General features: G+C 35.2%; 4 protein-coding genes across 5 annotated transcripts; 3 read left to right on the forward strand and 1 right to left on the reverse strand.

Annotated features, from left to right (window-relative positions):
- Window positions 1-1361: 1361 nt before the first annotated feature.
- LOC21393092 (bet1-like SNARE 1-1) lies at window positions 1362-4092 on the reverse strand. 2 transcript variants are annotated; one of them, XM_024175726.1, is made up of 6 exons: window positions 3986-4092; window positions 3683-3747; window positions 2594-2744; window positions 1983-2039; window positions 1842-1901; window positions 1362-1666 (listed from the first exon to the last, which is right to left on the reverse strand). In XM_024175726.1, the coding sequence occupies exons 2-6, from the start codon at window positions 3694-3696 to the stop codon at window positions 1577-1579; spliced, it is 372 nt and encodes a 123-aa protein (XP_024031494.1). In that variant the 5' UTR covers window positions 3697-3747; window positions 3986-4092; the 3' UTR covers window positions 1362-1576. The 2 variants fall into 2 exon arrangements, with proteins under 2 accessions (XP_024031494.1, XP_010111890.1); XM_010113588.2 differs by lacking the exons at window positions 3683-3747; window positions 3986-4092 and having other exon boundaries at window positions 2594-2997.
- A 1944-nt stretch (window positions 4093-6036) lies between these two features.
- On the forward strand, window positions 6037-7798 carry LOC21393093. Its single transcript, XM_010113589.2, has 2 exons — window positions 6037-6095; window positions 6717-7798. The coding sequence occupies exon 2, from the start codon at window positions 7121-7123 to the stop codon at window positions 7664-7666; it is 546 nt and encodes a 181-aa protein (XP_010111891.1). The 5' UTR covers window positions 6037-6095; window positions 6717-7120; the 3' UTR covers window positions 7667-7798.
- A 3072-nt stretch (window positions 7799-10870) lies between these two features.
- On the forward strand, window positions 10871-17735 carry LOC21393094 (poly [ADP-ribose] polymerase 1). Its single transcript, XM_024175716.1, has 20 exons — window positions 10871-11173; window positions 11404-11453; window positions 11563-11755; window positions 12189-12375; window positions 12471-12813; window positions 12982-13177; window positions 13245-13409; window positions 13532-13592; window positions 13714-13774; window positions 13871-14122; window positions 14272-14509; window positions 14622-14734; window positions 14805-14881; window positions 15027-15187; window positions 15498-15689; window positions 15805-15913; window positions 16004-16086; window positions 16208-16345; window positions 16725-16907; window positions 17388-17735. Exons 1-20 carry the CDS (start codon window positions 11024-11026, stop codon window positions 17433-17435), a joined length of 3000 nt encoding a protein of 999 aa, XP_024031484.1. The 5' UTR covers window positions 10871-11023; the 3' UTR covers window positions 17436-17735.
- A 3223-nt stretch (window positions 17736-20958) lies between these two features.
- Window positions 20959-22079, forward strand: LOC21393095 (LOB domain-containing protein 16). The gene is made up of 2 exons (XM_024175731.1): window positions 20959-21253; window positions 21676-22079. The coding sequence occupies exons 1-2, from the start codon at window positions 20959-20961 to the stop codon at window positions 22077-22079; spliced, it is 699 nt and encodes a 232-aa protein (XP_024031499.1).
- Window positions 22080-22212: the final 133 nt, after the last annotated feature.

A 22212-nucleotide genomic window follows, 5' to 3' on the forward strand; every position in this document is an offset into this window, starting at 1 on the left:
TCCCCCCCTCCCCCTCAATTTCGAAAGTCAGAACCAATGGGCCCTCTGTAATTTTTGTGCCCACACATAGATAACTGCATCTCTGTTGCATAAATTACAAATAGATTTGCAAATTGCGATCTTTTGGCGATAATCTTTGCGAGATTGATGGGGCAGAAAAGCTTGACTCTTGCATTTTTGCCACATTAGCACAATTCGGTTGGAGAGAAACCAATATCGCTGAAAGGCCAATACCAAACGTGAACAAGGCTACATGTACGTATAATGGATGTTTGGTAGAGGGATTCGTTTCCTGATTCGAATCATGATTCATGGTTCGTTACAATATTTTCTCTCACAAAAAATTCACGTAAAGCGAAAATGGTTCAAATCACATGGTTTGAATCCTCCAACCAAACGTTAATGGATGGTCGTTCATAGGGCCGGCAATATGAGTCACAACACGACGACACGACTCGAAAACGATACGAATTTTATGGGTTAGGGTTGAGAAAAAAGAAGTTCGGGTCAGAATTGGGTCGACCTGAAATTGACACGAAAAACACGGGTCAATTTCGGGTTGGACCCACCTAACCCGAATACGACACGAAACTCGTAAAAAACTAAAAAATACATATATTTTTCATTTCATATTTTAAATTTTATTATGAACTTGTGATATCATGATAGTTATACTCAAAATCTTATACTATTATTTGCTTAATTTTAATGGATGTTATTGTAATTTAGTGTATCATGAATTTTAAATTATTGTTAATATGTAAAAAACTAAATAAAAATATACAATTTTCGTGTCAATTTCGGGTTCACGGGTCACTTTCATGTTACGGGTTATTTTCAGATCGTATCGTATTAACTCGTAAAGTGATCGTATCGTGTTTGTATTGCAATTTTTAAAAAAATTCGTGTCCCAAGTCGTGTTCGGGTTGACTGTAAATTTAAAAAGAAACGATCAAAACACGACACGTGACACGAATTGCCACTCCTAATCGTTCACATCCATCGAAAGTTTTTTTCCAAAACAGTTCCGTTATTTTGCCATCTTTCCGGTAGTAATTATCTTCCTTTGAATCGTCTATTACTCTCTTTTCACAGCGTTAAAAACTAAAAAGGTTCCAAAGCCCCAAGTCAGCAAGATTCAGGATTTATTTAGCAGGCTTAGAACTTAAAAGGATTAGCTCGGTAAAGGTATGTAGGCTTCAAACATTAATCAACTTTGCTGCAGCTACTATATAGAACTCAAATATATATATATATATATATATTTATATTTATACATTTATATATAAAGAAGGTATAAAAACCACAAAACGCTGAGTCGCACAATGTAACTACAGAATGGGAGCATAATATGCAAAATGTTGAGAAGCAAACAATGACTTGAGGCCGACAGCACAAACTTGACACGTTTTATGTATTCAGCTCCATTTGATACATTGCAATATCTTTACAGAGACAAGCCAGACTATCTTACAAGCACATGATAAACGTTGATCACAAATTGAAAAGATAAAAGGTTTCTCTTTCCAGCTTTCAACATAAGCATAGTAGATGTATCAATTTCATCACGGATTGTTTACCTAGTGAGATAGTATATGACAAGAAAAAGGACCACGAATGATGCCACTAGCGTAAACATTCTCCGGCTTGATTTGGTCTCGAAAACCTGAAGGTGAGAAAAGGAAAAGAAAATGGTTTATGGTTTTGTTTTAATAGACACGAAACAGCACGTGACACTTCTTGACGTGAATGAACAAAATAAGGACAAATTTGCGAATCAGAGTTGCAGGAAGAAGTAACATGACGGTAATAGAACTGTTAGGCCAGTAGCCACTACTTACCATTTTAAAACGATCCATGGTTCCTGACAGCACTCCCCTAGATGAATCCATATCATTGCCCTGGACCAGACCACGACAATGTGAGCAACAATGGGGAGAAATAAGGAAAAGGAGAAAAAAAAATGATGGCAGTAGACATACCATTCGGTCGAGCATGCGGTTATGATTATCCACTTCCTCATGTATATCACCTGACAACTGTTGAAAAGATTTTCATTACAATCTTCTAGGAAATATAATACCTATAAATAGAAACATTAGAACAGCCTGAGAAGATATGGTAGTTAAATGTTCTTTAACATAGCTTTTACTACAATTCTAAACAAGACACAACCTATTTAAATCTTCAAAGATGTCTCAAGGATTTGAGTCACGGAATCCCATCAACAAAACAAAGGCATATTTGAGCTAAAATTTGAGAATCAAGGTTATGTGACATCAATTCCTAGAGATGGTATTAGTAATTTAGTACTACAATGTCATCAGATCGCCATCATAATTTCTTTTTTAAATGCCATGCTAATAGAAGAACTCAAAAATTGGAGCATGCAATTTTGGTGAGGGAAGCAATGAAACAAGAATGAAGTAGCTTAAATATTATCGGTATCGCCCACTTAGAAATTGGAAACACAATTAAAAGATAAACTAAATAACAGCAAAACAAGGTTGTCTAATTATTATTTGTTTTATAAAAAAGAATGAAAGCAATAAGCATCTGTAAACCAGTCAAAAAAAAAAAAAAAGTTGCTTACTCTCTTCAGCAGAATAACTCTATCTTGCAATCCTTCCATTTCTCTCTCGTTATCATGTTCATCAATTTCATGAGAACCGTAAGATGATGATGCCCTAATTCCACCCTCCTCAATGCCATCAAAAAGAGCAGCCCTGTTACCACGAAGGTCCCTGAACACAGACATCTCATTAAATTGCTACAATGGTCTTGTATTAAAATTTTCAACTCTTGGGTTTAAACACCATGAAAGTTACCCGTCCAAATAAGGGTATATATCCCATAGCAAATGCACATTAACGTGAACTTATCCTCGATTCCCGAGGACAACAATCACATATAATGAATCATAAGAGTTTTCAATACAATCACATCCTCAAACCAAAACTTGGCTGCAACGGCGCAACCATTAGCATAGTTAGCTTAGCCATTAAAGTGGCAACCCATCTAGCTTGACTAATGTAGTACGTTTATTTGTTTTTGAAAAAAACAAAAAAAAACATACTTCCTATAGAATGATTACATTAGTACAGATATTATCCGATAATCCTTGATCTCACACTTAACACATCAAAGCACGTTCCATTTCCAATTTATATTCAGTATCCTATAACTGTTTATGTGGAAGCCATCGTGACAACTTACTAAAAGTCTAAACTCATTTAAAAAAAAAAGGACAAATCAGGAAGTAATTAGACGTAACCCTTCTACTTTTAATATAGTAATCAAAATCATTTTTATCAAAATACAAATCAAAACTAGCAAAGTCTTTATAATCAAATGCGGATCGAGTTAATCAATAGTTGGTAGCCAACTAGAGCACAAAGTTAGACCCTTTAGTAACTTTTTTCTCTTTTCTCTCCAAAAGGAAGTTCAAAGTTGGACACCCACTCCAGAACTATCGTTCATGCTAACCCAAATAACTCTAATCAAATACAGACCAAACGATAGCACAATACTAAAAAGGCATCACCAAATACATGTCCAGGGCAAGCAAAAATTCTACTCAGAGATCTGAATCGGTTATTTTGATATGTCCGAATCAGGTAATCAGAAAAATAGGCTAATCACCTAAAATTAAACTAAATATTAGGACTAAAATCGAACAAACCTTCTAGAATTCATAGCTCGAGGGAATTAACAGATTGCGAAACCCGTAGCCCTAAGCTTGACAATCTTCCGGTGCGATTTTTTGCAAAAAAAAAAAAAAAAAAAAAAAAAAAGGGAAAGATCACAAAATCCACAAATCAAATGATTAAAAACAAAAAGGAAATCAATCAGAGAGGGTAATGAAAGAAGTGCCGAAAATGAACTGGAAATGAGCAAGAGAAAGTCATGGAAAATCGGACGCAATCAGATCTGGAAGAAATTGAAGGCGTAAATGTGAAAGGAAAATCGGAGTGAAGACACGTACCGTTTGGAGGGAAGCTGAAGATCTTTCTTTCCCTGAAGAGAGACAAAAACCAAAAAGGAAGGAAATGGGTAAAAACGAAGATGACGCGCTCTGATTTATATAGTGAGCGTCCGAGGGAGCAAGATAGATAAATCTTGGTCGAGGGTAAAAGAGCAAAGAAGTTAAATACGTACGTGGGTCCCGCTGATATAGTCGACGCTAGATCAAGGATTGTGATAATGATATGATTTTGTCGTCTTTTTCTTTTTTATAATTTTATCTGTTGTTGTCGTTTCTAGAGTTCGTTTTTATAATATGTGCAAAAGAATTTATTAAATTAAAATCCTCAAAACAAAACAAAAAATTCCTTAAAAAAAAATCCTCAAAAAAAAACGTTATTCAATTAAACACTGATTTTTTGTCGTCATTTTTTAAAGTCTTAGATTTTAGATTATGCCGTCGTTTCTAGAGTTATTATCGTTTTCTAGTATGACCTTGTTTTTAATTAGTATGTCGTTTTATATGTTGTGGTACTTATTATTGTGATTTTTTTTCATCAACACGCTGTTGTCGTTTCTTTATGGGCAAGAAAATTAATAGGACAATGCTGCGTTCGCGGGTGAATCACAGCTGTTAATTCACATGGATCTTGCATGGCCTAGAATGTTGTTGTCTATTAAATTCATTTCAACGCTTTCACTGGGTCGTGGTTTTTATAGTATGATGTCGTTTTCTTCAGATGATCGTGTCTCAGCCCTCAAAGAGTCTGTCGTTTTTCTAGTTGTGGTCATTTTTCAAATGCTGATGTCGTTTCTTAATGAGCCCCCCGTGGAAACTAGTAGAGCGTAAATATAATCAAGAAGGACAAGTGTGCAAAGAAATATTGTAGTCCTTTTTTAAGTTTTACCGCTTTTCAATTGGTTGTAGTTTCTCACTTCGTTGTCATTTATAAAGGTCTTGTTTATTTCACCGATTCGAGTTTTTAATTTTATGTTTTTACAGTAAAAAACTCTTAAAAAATGTCACATCTAATTTTTTATGCTACAGTGAAAAGCTCTAAAAAAAATATCACATCTCAATTCAAATTGAAAACTCGAATCTGCAAAGTAAACGATGCCAAAATGTCCTTTCTGAATTTATGGATTTTTTTGTGGTTTTTGATTAAGCAATAAAATTAAATTCGGAGCGTCCCCAGGCAAGAAGAGTGTAGCCATTGGATAACGAAGGATATATAGGCGCAAGGAATATTTCTCTTCTTTTTTTTTTCCAGTTGTAATGTCTTCTACTCTTCTAATTGGTTGTCGTTTCTCACTCTGCTGTCGTTTTCATTATATGATGTCTTCTTTTTGGATGTTTCCACTCCATTTTTTAAAGAATCCGTCGTGTTTTAAATTACGATCTAACAACAAATACCTAATCGACAACAAGTATAGTAACTTCGTTGGGTACAAAGTAGTCAAATATACCAACATTCAATAAGATTATGTAACTTAGTAAGTATATAGGAGTCAAAAAGATCAATATTGAATCAAAGTTTTAGCTTAATAACAATATATTCAAAATAACACAATAACCAAAAATAGTACAATAAAAAATTCCCAAAAACGCAAACAACGTTATTTTCATTTAATAACATAAAGCAGTAAACAATCAACAATTTAAAAAACCAAAAAGAAAAGTCCTTTTTCTAAATGTAACCGATGAAGCAATTGATCAATATATAAAATCATAAATATGTAGTTCATTTACTCTAAACAAACGAAATGTAATGTAATATGTAATCAAAACATGTAAAATGCATGCAACCAAAATCAAAATGAAAACAGTGAATCGTATATAGAGAAAACAGTTAAGTAATGGACTGTCAATGAGGCCGAAACAATGTTTATGTAAGTTATTTTCAAAAAAATGTTTATGTAATTTTCATCAAGTATTCGTCGTTTTTTAATATTAGTATCGTTTTTAGGTTATGTGCTTTTTGTGAAGGTGGTTAATATCGTCGTTTTTAGATTTTTTGTCGTTTGTACAGTTACCAAATACCCAAACTCACATTCTTGATTCTTCTCCTTCTCCGTCTCTGCTCTTCGATATTCTTTTCTCTCCTCTCTTCTGCAACAATTCTCCATTTCAGGTAAACGTGTATTCCCTATCTACGATGTTGTTCGTTCTTCTCCGCAACCAGATTAGTGCTTTTCGCATTTGGGAATTTTTTCGCTTTTTTCCCCCCCTTTTTTAAGGGAAATTCGCGGCTTTGTTTTCGATTCGTATTGTTGTTGATTATAAATGTTTAATTGTAGGTTTGACTTTGGGATTTCTGAAACTTGCTAAGCGATCTAGTTTACTGGTTATGGAGTTAGGAATTGCCTTGCTTCTTGCTTTGAGATTGTGAACCTAAATCTTCCTATTTATTCTCTTGAAAAAAAAAAAAAAATCATTGCTTATTAATTCTTAGCATAAAAGTAAAATATCAGATTTTGAAGTTATACCGCAGCCAAGTGGCATGTAAAGACACCAGAATTAACAAATACACTACCCGCTTAGTTCATAGATTTTTATTTCTCTTCAAATTTTTTTGCGTGAGAAAGCACTATAACAAAAAAAAAAAGTTCAATTGAACCAAAAAAAAACATGGATTTAACGAAGTAGAAAACTATTGGTACATTGTAATTTGTCTTTTGAAATCATAGCCTCGCAAAAGGATCTTTGACTATGGAGGTTGATGTTATTTTTTCTTGTGCTCTTATGCTACCAGCTGAAGCATTAGAGTTAAGAGGAGAAAAAAGAGGCGAATAGTCAGAGGGGATAAATGAAGTTTCTTTCGGCGAAAGGATGATTAGCTGTTTGAATAGGAAGCTTGGGACTTTGTGCTCTAAACCACCAGTTCTCTAACTCTTCTTTATGTGGATGTTAAAAAAATTGTTGTTGCCATGGAGCTTTTGGATGGACTATTTATTTCTCAACTGTGGATGTTAAATTATGGAGTGAAAAAAAAAGATAATAGTTAGGGGACAAATGAAGTTTCTTGCAAAAGAACATTAATATCTTGAGATAATTTCGTTTTTGGTTACTATAGTTTGAAGGAACTTTAGTTCTAAACCACAATTTCTACCCTCTATTGGCGTCTCTGGGTATTTTTATCGAGGAGTACGTCCAGTCATGGGTGATTTTAGTATCCAGATCAGCAGCAACCTGGTTAATAGCCTTGCCGGTGAGGCTGAGGAGTCGAAGAAGAAGACTAAAAGAACGAGAACTAAGCTACCGCAGGAGCCTCAACCACAACTACCCCAAGCTAAAACGAATCAAAAGCAGGTTTCTGATGATCTTGCAAAACACAAGGGGCCGGCTGCTACAGGATGGCCGCTTCCGCCTCCGGTGTTGTTGCCGGTAACTCCTCCGGCTCAGTCAGACAATGCAGAATTAGAAGCAACCCAAGCGGTCCTTCAAGAGAGTGAGAGGGCTGTGGAGAAGTTGCAGAAGCAGGAAGAGAACATGGTCGAGGAGCTAACACAAAGAGCAAAGGAGCTTCGTGATAAGGAGTTCAAGCTTCCCTACCAGAAGCCTTTGCCCTGTGTTGCTGAGAACGAGGCTTGCCTGGCTTGCTACAAGGAGCATCTCAAGGATCCCCTGAAATGCGCTGATCTTGTTCGAAATTTTGCAGATTGCGCTCGAAGAGCCAGGCAGCAAGTGAGCTCGGCCCGGTAGTGGTTTACTTTTTTATTTTTAGACAGAAAATTTTGGTTTACAAACTGACTGCAAGCTGTTTTTACAAAATAGTTGTTATTGTCTAACATAAATGTCTATTAGCACATACACGTAATTTTTTGGTCACTTCTAGCAACCCATTTGTCAATTTGGCTTGATTCTTGCTTCGTCTAGATATTATATTCTCCATTTTTGTTATTCATGTATTTTTGCATTTTCATTAGACTGCTTTTATCTTCTTTTGTACGATTTTGTTACACATGTTCTTGAATTGTTTGCACAATAATCAGTGATGCGAATGAACACAGCTTAGAATGTTGGCGTACAAATTTCAGTGTCGGGTTTAAGAATTTTTTACTAGGAGTCTTAAACGAAAAAACTTTTCTCGAGCCCAAAAAAAGAAAAAAAAAAAAAGAATAAAGTAATAGCACAATCCTACTCAGCTTTCTTTTTCTTTTTCTTTTTTTTTCCCTTTTAATAATAAAGAGCTTTGTAGGTTTGTCAACTCACTTGAGCTTGTTCTCTAAGCTTCGTTAGTTTCTTGAACAAGCCAAGGTGTCCTGCTTTGAGACGTTGGCTTCGGATTTTATAAAAACAAGCCAATGTTTTACCTGTCTGCATACCAATTTGCCTTTTTAATAAGGTCTTATTTATTTCATCGATTCGAGTTTATAATTTAAATTTTACTACAGTGAAAAGTTCTTAAAAACAGTTACTTCTAATGTTTTTATTACAGTAAAAAGCTCTCACATAAAATCATATCTCAATTCTAATTTAAAACTCGAATTAGCGAATTAAACGGACGGTTAATTTTATAAAAACTAAGGATCGTGTTTATTGGCAATTTCCTTTCAATTTAAAAGTTAATTAATGAGTTGTCCAATTTAACCTGGCAACATTGAAAAACTATAGCTAATCGACTGGGTAGTGCAATATCAACGATGCAAAGAAGCATACGGTCATTTTGTAGGCATGATAAAACTTTGACGTCGATAAAATTCAACCACCCTCTCTCTCATCACGCTTGCATGTTTCAATACATGCATGCATAACATCCGAATGGGGCATTTCCTCTTTTGCATTTGAGAGGACTTGTCTTCTTCTTCTTCAAAATAAAATGTGTCTATCATATTCCGTGTTTGTTTGATCAATTTCCCCATAATTAAAACCATGCGATTGACACATGGGTGTTTTCCGTTTAATCTTTTAACGAGTATCTAATAGAATGATGGCTTTTGGGGTTTTGAAATAAAAAATAGAAATCAATTACCAAATTAAGATAAAGTGTAATTGAGGGGTCATTTGTGAAAATAATCACACTTTATTTTAGAAAGACTTAAAAGGCATAAACGAAGAAGCTCAAAGCTTAAACGATAGAGTTGTGTCGTTCGATCTGGTCCCAAACAGTAAGGTTTTTTAAACCAGATCATTTTAACGATTTAAGAAAGAATTCAAATCGGACGAAACTATTTAGGGAAAATGGGATTGAACCGGACCGGATCAAACCGCTTCAAAACAATTTGATTTAATTTAACCACAGTTTGCGTTGTTTCTTTAATTTTTATTTTTTTACTTTATTTTTTGGTTACTATATTTCATATTTCTTAAAGTTTAAATAAAAGTTACATACAATAACAAAATCGTATACTAAGTGTAATACATTAAAAATAACATTTTATAAGGATTAAAAAAAGCTTAAAAATAAAAAATAAACTTAATATTTCATATTTTTTAATGTGCATATATGAAATAGCCCAGTCTAGTTTGAGACCGTTTATAAAATTTTCAAACCGGATTGGACCATTTCTAAAATAGTTTTGTCTGATTTTAAACTAACAGCAAATGATATTAATGATGTGGAACTAAAATGGCGGTTTAAAAACTGTAGATTTGTCCGGTCTGGCAGCTTTTGGTCAAACCGTGCAACGCCTTATCATGCAAGTCCTTTATAAGCATAATCGGATCAGGTCTTCGAAAGGCATGAACCCGCTATTAAAGAGAAACTATAACCTCTGAGTTTAAATTGTGTGGTTTTAAATCTTTTAATTTAAATTTATAGGTGAGGTTTTTATTTTGAAACTTGCATTTGGTAGTGTAATGTTGAAATAAGGAATAAAACATCAACTCATAAAATAAATAGTTCGGATTGATTGATGTTTTGTTAGTTTTAGAATTGTGAATACATGAAATAGAACCAAAGTTTTAAACCAAAAACATTGTAAGAAATAGGTTCAAACCCACGAGAACTTAAGAAGGGTTTTCTCTAAAATCTTGAATTTTGGGTTCTCAACCTTAGTTCAGACTCAAAATTTTAGCAAACAAACATGAATTTAAAATTAAATGAGAAAATTACTAAACTTAGCGATATAGTGCATGAGTCTGGATTTTATCATTTACCCTAGATTAATACTCTTTTAATTAATATAGTTATTTACCGCCCGTTTCATACATATATTCAAGCCATGATTTTGAGTATGTACAATGTTTTTTATCTATAAAAAAATTTAAATTTAAAAAATTTTTCTCTCACAAAATTTTCGCCGATAAATCAAATCAATGCTTTGAACGAGTGAACTAAACGGACCCTTAACTAAAATGATATTAATCAATAATAAAAATTCATATTCATGCCCTCTAATGTTTTTGTCTCTTTTTCTCAAGGATAATCTTTAAAAATACCCTTGAAATGAAGCCGGTTTTATTTTTATTCTTTAAAATTAGTCCAAGAACAATTTAAAAAAATACTCTTAAAATGAAACCGTTTTTATTTTTATTCCTTAAAATAGGTCCATATATTTATACTTTTTAGATTAAAACTAAAACTTTTTAGATTAAACCTAAAACTAATTAAGGGATAGGGTTTTATGAGTCATGTATTTCTCTTTCACCAAACTAGTGCAAAGTTCAAACCCACTTGAACCCCAATTTCCAAACCGGCCACAAGACAGCAAAGCAATCGTCAACAGACACTCGCAGACAGTTATTTAGGTCGTTTAGTTTATTAATTTAAATTTTTAATTTAAATTAATATGTAATTTTATATGAGAGTTTTTTATTATAGTAAAAAAATTAAATGTGATTATTTATTAAAGCTTTATAATATAATAAAATTTAAATTTTAAACTTGAATAGATAAAATGAACGAGACTTTATTTATTTATTTATTTATTTTTAATTACAAACAGTCAGTCCGAAAAAAAAAAAAAAAAAAAGAAAGCTTATAGGAGAAGCTAAACGCAGAGATTCACCAAGATTCCCCTTTTGGTCTTTGCCTTTCCCCAATTTCTGTGTATATATTGTTTGAGGTAGCTTCGCACAGAGAGAGAGAAGAGAGAGAAAGGTTATAGAAGTGAAAAAATGGCGAAGATTGAGAACCAAAAGCCATGGAAAGTGGAGTATGCGAAGTCGGCCCGGTCGTCGTGCAAGAGCTGCAAGAGCAACATTGGCAAGGAGGTTCTCCGCCTCGGCAAGATGGTTCAGGCCACCCAGTTCGACGGCCTCATGCCCGTCCGTACACTTCATTTCTCTCTCTCTCTCTCTCTCCATTTTCCCTCTTTCCTATACTCAAAACCCTCCTCTTTATTTCCGTTCAAATATTCTATCTTTTACGTTCAAATTTTCATTTTTAGTGAAATATGTTTCTCATCTGCTTATATCTCTTTCACAATCCGATAATCGGAGAAACAAAATAATTTTTTTGACCTTTTTGTTTCTTTTTTTTTTTTCATCTGAAACAGATGTGGAACCATGCAACTTGCATACTGAAGAAGGCAAAGCAGATTAAATCGTATGTTTTAGGCCTTTTTCTTTTTTTAAAGGAGTTTTGCTACAATCAAGCAAGGAATAGACTTCCAATTTCTTGGGGTTTTTTTTTTTTTTTTTTTTTTTTAATACAGTATTGATGATGTTGAGGGCATAGAGCAACTTCGGTGGGAAGACCAGCAGAAGATCAGAGCATACGTGGAGAACAGTGGTGCTGCTCAACCCTCAAAACCAGAAGCCGTCAAGAATGTGGAATGTAATATTGAAGTTTCTCAAACTTCTCGTGCCACTTGCAGAACCTGCAGTAAAAAAATCTCTAAAGGAGAGGTTGGTTTCTCAAACTTGTGGTTCTTCCCTCTAAATGTATATATAAAAGAAATAATATTTCCTTGTATTTGGACTATCTTGAATTTTTTATGATAACCCAACATTATTATATGCACTAGTTTTACTCAACATTTATATCAGAAAACTGAGACGAAATATCTAATTAGCCCGCTGCTTATGAAGAAATGTACAGTTTTGTCTTCCCATTGTATCAATTGTCACCATATTCTAGCTACTACCTAATAAGAAAAGTGATTTCAGCAATAGTTTCGATGATCAATGCGTTAATAGAATGCGGGTCCCTATGAGATCCACACACTTGTGCCCGCTGTGATCATTGCCACTGCAGATGATGAATAGCATTGCTCGATGATGCGGATTGTACACTCTTCCTGTATTGATTGCTTATATAGTTCTATTGGTAACTTGGTAGGTTCGTATATCCACCAAGCCCGAGGGTCAAGGAGCTAGGGGCTTGGCTTGGCACCATGCCAATTGTTACATGGAATCCTCTCCATCTACTCGAGTGGAGAAATTGTTAGGATGGGAGACCCTCCCGGCTTCTGATCAGGCGGCTCTGCAGTCCCTGGTCAAGGAGGTTCCTTCTAGTGCGAAAAGTGGTATGAAATTCCTTTTGTTTGTGTGGGAGTTTGTTCTTGACCTCTAGAGGTGGGGAAAGTCAGTCGTATTTCTCTCACCTTTGTTGTTCTTTTAGGAAAACAAATCAATGCAGAGGAAGATGAAGAACTGAAGCAGTCATCTACCAAAGCTGGTGCAAAACGGAGAAAGGATGTTGGTGCGGATCAGAAGTCTAAAGTTGCAAAAGCTGTTGGTGATGTGTCAACAAGCAGGAGCCAACCGGTGGGGAATAATAATCATGTGGATGAGAAGAACTCAAAAGCATCTGATTTAGAGACCAAACTAGAGGCCCAGACTAAAAAACTGTGGGAATTGAAAGACGAGCTCAAAAAGCATGTCACAACAGCTGAGTTGCGTGAAATGCTTGAGGCCAATGGTCAAGATTCAACGGGGTCCGAGCTTGATTTGCGCGATCGCTGGTAATTTATGATGATTTTTTAATTTTATGATGTTGTAAGGTATTTATTGTTGTTTTCACGTTTTACTTCCATTTCAATTGATAGTCTTTTTTCACCAATTAGCATTTTGTTGATACCTTTTTCTTTTTCAAAGTTGCTGTAACTCTGTTTTATGACTTTTTTGCTTAGCGCTGATGGCATGATGTTTGGAGCACTTTCTAGCTGCCCACTTTGTTCTGGTTGTCTTTGTTATTCTGCTAGCATGTACCGGTGCCACGGTTACCTGTCAGCTTGGAGCAAGTGTAGTTTCTCCACTCGTGAGCCAGAACGTCTTAAAGCAAAGTGGAAAGTCCCAGAAGATACAAATAATCAATATCTTAGCAAGGTACTTACCGAGTCTCATGCACATGTAGGCTAGCAAACAATGACTAAAGATTACCCATTGCTTGCAGTGGCTTAAATCGCAAGACGTTGGAAAACCTGCACGGATACTGCCTCCACTGTCGCCTACCAGTTATTGTGGAAGCCAAGCTATTAATGGTCAATCTCAATCATCCAATGGTGGACGCTTGGCAGATTTGAAAGTTGCTTTTTCAGGATTAGCTGAAGAAAACATGGTATGATCTTCCTTAATTATCGTATGTTTATGTGTACTTCGTATAATGTGCAGAGATGATATTTTCATTTGCAATTTCATAATCTTTGATATGCATTTTTTCTGCTGCGGATGGTTTTGCAGGAGGAATGGAAGAGGAAAGTCAAGGCCGCAGGTGGAGATGTTCACGCCAAGCTCAAGAAAGGTATGTGCTTGTTTGTCTGTATTTTGATCCTAAATCAATTGGCTACATCAGAGGCATGGCTACAGTATGGTTTCCTTGTATGTATAATATTAGTTGCTTCACTTAACAAACCAAACTGCAGATACAAACTGTTTAGTTGTGAGTGGATCGGATGACCAATCTGCCGAGATTAGGAAGGCAAGGTGAAGATGCTTAACTTGCTTGCTAGACTTGTATATGACTTGTGTTTGGCGTTTTTGTTTCATTTGACTTAACGCCTTTTTTTTTAATATCAAAAGGAGGATGAAAATACCAATCGTTAGGGAGGATTATCTGGTTGATTGCTTTAAAAGACAAAAGAAGCTTCCATTTGATCTTTACAAGGTGGAAGCCATTGGTGAGTCCTCTAGCATGGTAACTGTCAGAGTGAAAGGACGAAGTGCTGTGAATGAATGCTCTGGTATGCAAGATTCTGGTCACATACTTGAGGATGGGAAAAGCATCTATAATACGACATTGAACATGTCTGACTTATCAACCGGAATCAACAGGTACATTTTTATATGTGCCATCCTTTTTTCTCCTTACTTTCAACCTCTCCTTAGGATGGCATATTCATTTCCTACCTTAGTTCCCTTTAACTTTCATTTACGTTATTAGCTTTCACCAATTTTAACTGTGTTGTGTTTTCCACATAAAGTTACTACATCCTCCAAATAATCCAAGATGATAAGAGTTCTGATTGCTACGTATTCCGTAAATGGGGTCGGGTGGGGAATGAAAAAATTGGAGGAGACAAAATAGAAGAGATGTCAAAATCAGATGCAATCTCTGAATTTAAACGCCTATTCCTTGAGAAGACTGGAAATCCATGGGAAGCGTGGGAACAAAAGCATAATTTCCAGAAGCAGCCGGGCAGATTTTTCCCCTTGGATATCGTATGGACTACAACTTTTTCTTTTCCCTTTTGTTTAACCAAAGATTTTCTTTTGCATATTGGTGGTCATTTCTTGAAATATACATTATCCTTTTGAATATTTGGGTTTTTAGGATTATGGTGTTAACAAACAAGTATCAAAGAAAAATCAGACAAAGGAGGAAAGCAAACTTGCTCCTCCTTTAGCAGAGCTGATGAAGATGCTATTCAATGTGGAGACATACAGGTTCTACAATATATATATATATATATATTTAAATTTATATGTATAAGCAACTGAGGGATAAGTTTTGCAGAGCTGCTATGATGGAATTTGAGATCAACATGTCGGAAATGCCACTCGGAAAACTGAGCAGAAATAATATCCAAAAAGGTAACGCATCAAAACAACTATTTATCATATATATATATATATTTTCCATGCTCTAATGTTTCAAATGCATGAATGATAGATCCTATTAGCAAAGCAAAAGGTGATAAATCATTTAGATTTTTCTTTCTTCTTTTTCTTTAATCAGGATTTGAGGCACTGACTGAAATACAGAATCTATTAAATAGCAATACTCGCGACCCTTCCATTAAAGAAAGCTTGATTGTTGATGCTAGCAATCGGTTTTTCACTGTCATCCCTTCCATACATCCACATGTCATTAGGGATGAGGATGATTTTAAATCAAAGGTACGCAGTACTATTTATAGGTTTCTTTTTCCTTTACTCTACAATTTTCATTCCACTTGCTATTAAAATAAATAAATAAATAAAACTCTGGGAGGCAATACAATATATTTTTTTGCACATTACTGAAACAGTAAGTCAAGAGATGAACTGTTTTTGAGTCATGATTTGCATGTGGAAGATGGGAAATTTGGATTTGGATGGACTTAAACAGCCATCAAGACTTAACTTATCCATTCAGATCTAGCATCTCCCTGCTTAAAGTTGCTTTCAAAGAAAGGGTGATGGAGTTCTTTCTTTGCTTCCCTGGCAGGTGAAAATGTTAGAAGCTCTCCAGGACATTGAGATTGCTTCAAGATTAGTTGGTTTTGATGTTGATAATGATGACTCTCTTGATGATAAGTACATGAAGCTCGGATGTGATATTGTTCCACTTCCCCATGACAGCGATGATTACCAGTTAATTGAGAAATATCTGCTCACTACTCATGCTCCTACTCATACGGTGGGTTTTCCTTGGAATCCTGTCAAGTCCGAGAATTTGGATCGAGAATTTGGATCTCATGATTTTTTTTTAGTTCTAATTTTCTGTATATGTTTTTGGAACCATGTAACTACAGGATTGGAGTCTTGAGCTTGAAGAAGTCTTTTCACTTGAAAGGCAAGGGGAGTATGATAAGTTCCATCCCCACAGACAAAAGCTTGGCAATAAAATGCTCCTTTGGCATGGTAATTTGCTTGCAAAAATTTCACGTAAAAGGAAGTTAGAAGTTTGAGATTGATGCTAGTTGAAATGACCAATAATTCTTTTCTTGCCAGGTTCTCGGTTGACAAACTTTGTGGGCATCCTTAGTCAGGGACTGAGAATAGCTCCTCCTGAAGCTCCAGCTACTGGTTACATGGTTCTGTTTCTTATCTGTTCTCGCTTGTCCTCTTTTATCCTCTTTGTGCAAGTGTTGAGTTTAACATGCACTATCTGCTTTTTCTGTGGTGCTTACTCTATTTCCTTTTTTATTTTTACAGTTTGGCAAGGGGATTTATTTTGCTGATCTTGTCAGTAAGAGTGCTCAATATTGCTATACTGATACGAAAAATTCTGTTGGTCTCATACTTCTGAGTGAAGTGGCCTTAGGAGAGGTCTATGAGCTCACAAAGGCTAAGGTGAACTCGAACTTTATTATTTTAGTTTGTGCATGTGCATTTTTGTGAGTTTATGATGACACATTTTTCTTTTTCCTTTTTATATACAATTTGAGATTTTTATTGCATGCATACATTTGCTGAAGCTCATGTTTAGATACTTGTAACCTGACACGGGTATACCTAAATAACATATGTGGGCATGCTTCTGTTACGTCCAGTATTGTTTTCTTTGATGCTTCCCATAAAAAGAAAAAAGAAAAAAGAAAAAAGAAAAAGGATATCATTTTTTCTTTGATCGGGTTTATGAGGGGAAATTTCAGCTCATAGTAATGCACCAAACTTCTAGTTTCTTTCTTTATGTCAGCCTTTTTACTTATTGAGTCCTACTATCATTCAGTACATGGATAAACCTCCTGAAGGAAAGCATTCCACAAAAGGGCTTGGCAAGAAGGTGCCTCAGAAGTCTGAATATGTTAAGTGGAGGGATGATGTTGTTGTTCCTGCTGGAAAACCAGTGGGATCGAATGTCAGGGCCTCTGAGCTGATGTACAACGAGTACATTGTGTATAATACCGCTCAAGTAAGTCCCAAATTGTACTCTTGTTTGCTTGCTTAATTATTCTTTGCTACAGCTATATGGGATTGTCATTTTTTTTTTCTTGCTACACTGCCCATTGCTTTGTTAGGGATCTCTCTCTTTCTCTTGTGTGAGGACCATTGACTAGCAACAGTTTTTATTACACTTTGAGATAGATAAAACTAATAAATTAAAATTTATCAAGCTTCATAACTGCCATACTTTGTTTTTGGATGACTTTTCATCAGGTCTAGAGAACTAGAGGATAGCTCTTGAAACTGTTATAGCTCGACCCTTTCTCAAAAATCTTCACAAATCACAAATGATGATCCTTGTTATGACTAACTGAAATAAATGGTGGTTCAATCCCAAAATAAAAAATGAAAGCATTAGTGAGAATTGAGAAATCATTGACGTCCTCAATTGTGGTAGCTTAATGCACTTGTGCTATGAAAACTAATTTCAAATGCATTGCGTGCTCAGGTTAAAATGCAATTCTTGTTGAAGGTGCGGTTTCATCACAAGAGGTAAGGGGGATGCTAAAAATGGATGTTCAGTATTTTGTTGATGATGTACAGTGCGGTTGTGTATTCCGAAAATCAACTGATAATCCTCTTCTGCATTTCACAAATCTGGATAAGATCTCATTTTGGGGATTACTGGAGATCTTTCAGCTTTTGCTTCTCCCTATGTAAAGGAATGAATTTAACCATCGAAAGTAACGATGCCTAATTATTTTCTGCAATACTATGTTTGATCGTTACTTTCAATATATGCTTCCTTTGCTTCTTACTCTCTAGCTATGTATGAAACCTCAAGGATTTGTCCTGAAATGGCATGGTCTAGTTTCTGTTATTTACATGGTTGATGAATTTTTTAACACCAGTGTATAGAACGTCATTAAATTAGTTTAGGGCTTGTGTAATTTACGATGGGTGGAAAAAATGAGAGGAACACTGAAAACGATTTAGGTAGTACTTCCATATAGTATTTGATGGACATGGCGAATAAGTTCCAAGGAATGTAGTCGTCTTGCCAGTTTGACCTTTGATCAGATCGAAAAGTTTTCGTTTCAATTAACAATATACAAAAGATGTAATCAGTGACACTCTCATAACTCACTCTTTTTCGATCTTACATTGACTAGTCAATTCTAACTTGTCATACTGTATGTGGCTCTTCAAGGGTCCTTCCCATTTTTCTTCCCTATTTAGTGGAAACTCATGTGACAAACACAGTTAGCAGGTTGAAAAAAAAAAAAAAAAAAAAAAAAAAAAAAATTTAGGACAATTTGGAGTAATAAAAAAAAAAAAAAAAAAAAAAACTTTAGGTCAATTGCGAGTCATGAGATATGTTTCTCTTGTAAGAAAATGAAAGCTTCTGATGACAATTTAACGGTTCCAATAGCAAAAAGTGGGCGGATTTCACCATGATACAATGGTATTTGATGTTGGGTTAAATAGGTAAGTGGTAATTGTTGTTTTTTCTCTCTGTTTTCTAAAGGGGTTTTGTTGCCACCTTTTATATGAGCATGGGGAGAGTGATCTTTAGATTGACTTCAAAATAAATGCAAGTGGGATGAAGAAAGAGAAGTATGTAATAGTTGTGTGGTGCCCTTTTAATTGTTGTCGTTCATTCACGGGGTTGGCGTTTTTCTCTCTGTTTTTTGAAGGGGTTTTGTTGCCACCTTTTTATACGAGCGTTGAGAGTGATCTTTAGCGGCGTAGCTTTAAGCTTATAAAAAAAACCATGACATGGGGAATGCGACTTTTTGTTGCAAACAGCCATTTTCCTTTGTTAGGATGACGACCTCCTTCATTCAGTTTTAGTTTCTCTTTGTCATCTTCTAGTTTTTACGTTACCGTCGGTTTTATATTTTCCTATCTCTTTCGCTTTTCATCCATGTATCTTCCAGAAACCCTAAGGAGTAGCACCATCATCGGTTTTTTAATTTTTTATTATTATTATTTTTAAAATTTGAGTTTAAACTCTATACCTTATGATGAGCGTGAATTTCCCTTTAGGCCAAGCCGGTAATCATACCATTTTTGGTTGCACTTGAACCATGATAAACTTTCACTATGCATGAATATTGCAGTGCAATTAATTTTGAAACATGGGCTTCTGTTAAAGTGAGGTCATATTATATTGGCGTTACGTCAATCGCCAAGGAAGAATTAAAGGGCGCGTTTGTAACTCGTTTTAAAATGATTTTATTTTTTGTATAAAATGAAAATGAAAACGTTTTTAATCTCAGACATAAATTATTTTTAAAAATGTGTTTGGTAGTTTTATCAATTGCAGTGCAATTAATTTTGAAACATGGGCTTCTGTTAAAGTGAGGCCATATTATATTGGCGTTACGTCAATCGCCAAGGAAGAATTAAAGGGCGCGTTTGTAACTCGTTTTAAAATGATTTTATTTTTTGTATAAAATGAAAATGAAAACGTTTTCAATCTCAGACAGAAATTATTTTTAAAAATGTGTTTGGTAGTTTTATCAAGAGATTATTTTCAGTATAAAAAAATCCATCAATGTCTCTCTCTCTCTGCTCCAGAGAGGAGAAAACGAAAAACAAAAAACTGAAAAACGACTAAAAGTCGTTTTTCATTTCTCTCTCATTTTATACTAAACTAAAAAATCGTTTTCATTTCCGTTTTTGTCTTTATTGTGTCAAACGCTGTTTTAAAAACGTTTTTATTTTTTCTTTCTTGAAAAACATGAAAAATAAAAACGGGATAAATTCTAAACACGGCCAAAAGATTGACTAAATCTCTGCAGAAAGACCATTGATTAGAGGCAACGGCCATTGATATTATTTAATACGATTTTTTGGACCAAAAATCTTATCACGCTTCTTGTTGAGGTCACTGGTGAAAAGGGTACAAATATTTTCATTTCAAGTGCAATGTGCTGATGTTGCTTTGTGAAAATGATGGCCTCATTTAAAAGTAACGCAATTTTGTTGCCACCTTTTAAGTTGTTTATCCTTTGTCTTATGTTATAAATGGAGTCTACCTTAACTTCCCCTATATTAAAAGATAAAGGTATCTTAATCTCGAAAATTAAAAGACTAACTAGCTTCATTACTTTATCTAACCCCATTTTTATGCTCTTGCAGCTGATGGGGGTACCTCAAACTTGTCACAAATTAATTAAATCAATTTGCTAACCCCTGAAGATGGGTTTGGACCATCAGGTGGTATTTCCCAAATAAACAAATAAAATCATAGCAATATCAATTGGCTTTAATTTATGTTACTAATTAATTATTTTAATCAGCAGCTGATCATCCAAAATTGTCCTGTTGAGCACATTATAAATGTTTCATAAACTATGCTTAAGGTGTCTGAATTGATAGTGGTTGTCGGTGGGCGTTTTACCAACGGAGGGCACCCAAACAACTCCTCCACACAAGGCGACAAATAACACCAGTTCCCAGGTGCGGCGTTCGGCGGAAAATATAACACATCCTCCCCTCCAAACCCAAAACCAAACTTATTACATATTAGCAAACAAAAAAGGAAAAAAAAAAAAAAGAAATAAAAAAGAAGAAGAGAATTCAAAATCAAACCCATGAAGCATTGCATTGTATATAATTAAACAACATTTAAAGTCGGTCTAAACCATTAAAAAAATGTTCCCTATGAACACTACACGAAGGGCCTTCCATGTTCCCCATTCTTCTTTTACTTTTGGCTCGCATTTGCCCTTATAAGAACCCCCCATATTTTATGCTCCTTAACTTCAATGGATTTGCCCCACTTTCCATATAATAGCCTAGTCACTTGCCACTCCCATATTCCCTCCATAGACAAAAGTCACAAAACTTAGCCTCCTTCAACTTTTTTTTTTTTTTTGGGTGCACCATTTCCTAGTGTGCTCGTGTGCCTCAACACATCAATTTTTTTTTTATTTTTTTTATTTTTTATCACATAGACATAACACACTTTCTTACATCTCTATCTAGTACTCTTTTTTTTCCCCCCCCTCGCTTCATTCTATCTAGTACTACTTCTGATCATCCACATAATACGTAGTGATCAGATTTCCATGGCGTCGTCGGGGAGTGGTGGAACGGGATCTCCGTGCGGGGCATGCAAGTTCCTGCGGCGGAAGTGCGCGTCGGATTGCATATTCGCCCCGTACTTCTGCTCGGAGCAAGGACCCGCACGGTTCGCCGCCATTCACAAGGTGTTTGGCGCCAGTAATGTGTCCAAGCTGTTGTTGCACGTACCGGTTCCTGATCGCTGCGAGGCTGTTGTCACTATTGCCTATGAAGCTCAAGCCAGGATTAGAGACCCCGTTTATGGTTGTGTCGCTCACATTTTTGCCCTTCAACAACAGGTTTAACTTATATTTCTCAATTAATTGGAGCTAGAAACTTTTATTTTTTATTTTTTTAATAATGTTGTGTTTTGTCGTGTTCCAATTTTCTTCCTAAACTCAAAACATATGTAGCTAATTCTCAGTAGGGTTTTTTTTTTTGGGTTATGGAGAAAATTTTCATTATTAGGTTTTGAAAATTTTTAGAAGTCTACTTCTACCAATTAGTGTCCTTTGTCCTAATGGTCTAATAAACCCTTCTTCTTAAATTCTCTTCTTCTGATCTATTTCCCGCTTTATAAGTTAGCAACATTAACATGTGATCTGGTCAAGATAATTGCTATAGAAAGAAGTAGAATTTTGTTGTTATAGGCGCAATTGGGAAACAATTCTTATTTCTTCTCTCATTCTCCGTTTTTTTTTTTTTTTTTTTTTTTTTTTTTTTTTTTTTTCTGCAATCCCAACTGATGCAAGCAAAAGCTCAACTTGCTCAAAACCTCATTGATCATTCACGAAGCCTAGAGAATCAATGGCCAGGAATAAATCTTAACGTCAACGATGTTAATTCAGCGGCTAATAATAACTTTCCAAGCCAATATCAAAATTACTGCAACAATATGAACCCCATTTCGCCTCAGAGCTCACTGGAGTCGGTGGACCTCAACAACAACAACAATATTCATGATGCGATGATCATGAACGCTCATCGGGAGATACAAAGCGCCGGCAGATCATCAATATCATCGGAGGATTTCTTGGTTCAAGCTTGTACTTCTAGGAAGAGACCTAATTATAACGGTGACTTGGGTGAGCTTCAAGCTTTGGCCTTCAGAATGATGAGGAACTAACTTGATAATTAGCTAGCTACTGAATCACGATCATGATCATCATCACCATCCTAATCATGATCATATGCGTGATTGATGATTAGCATGATGAGTTGTGCGCCCAGATGAATGTACATAACCGAGAGCCTAGCTA

Source organism: Morus notabilis, unplaced genomic scaffold (genome assembly GCF_000414095.1).
Source record: "Morus notabilis unplaced genomic scaffold, ASM41409v2 Scaffold40, whole genome shotgun sequence".
In the NCBI taxonomy this organism is placed as follows: domain Eukaryota; kingdom Viridiplantae; phylum Streptophyta; class Magnoliopsida; order Rosales; family Moraceae; genus Morus; species Morus notabilis.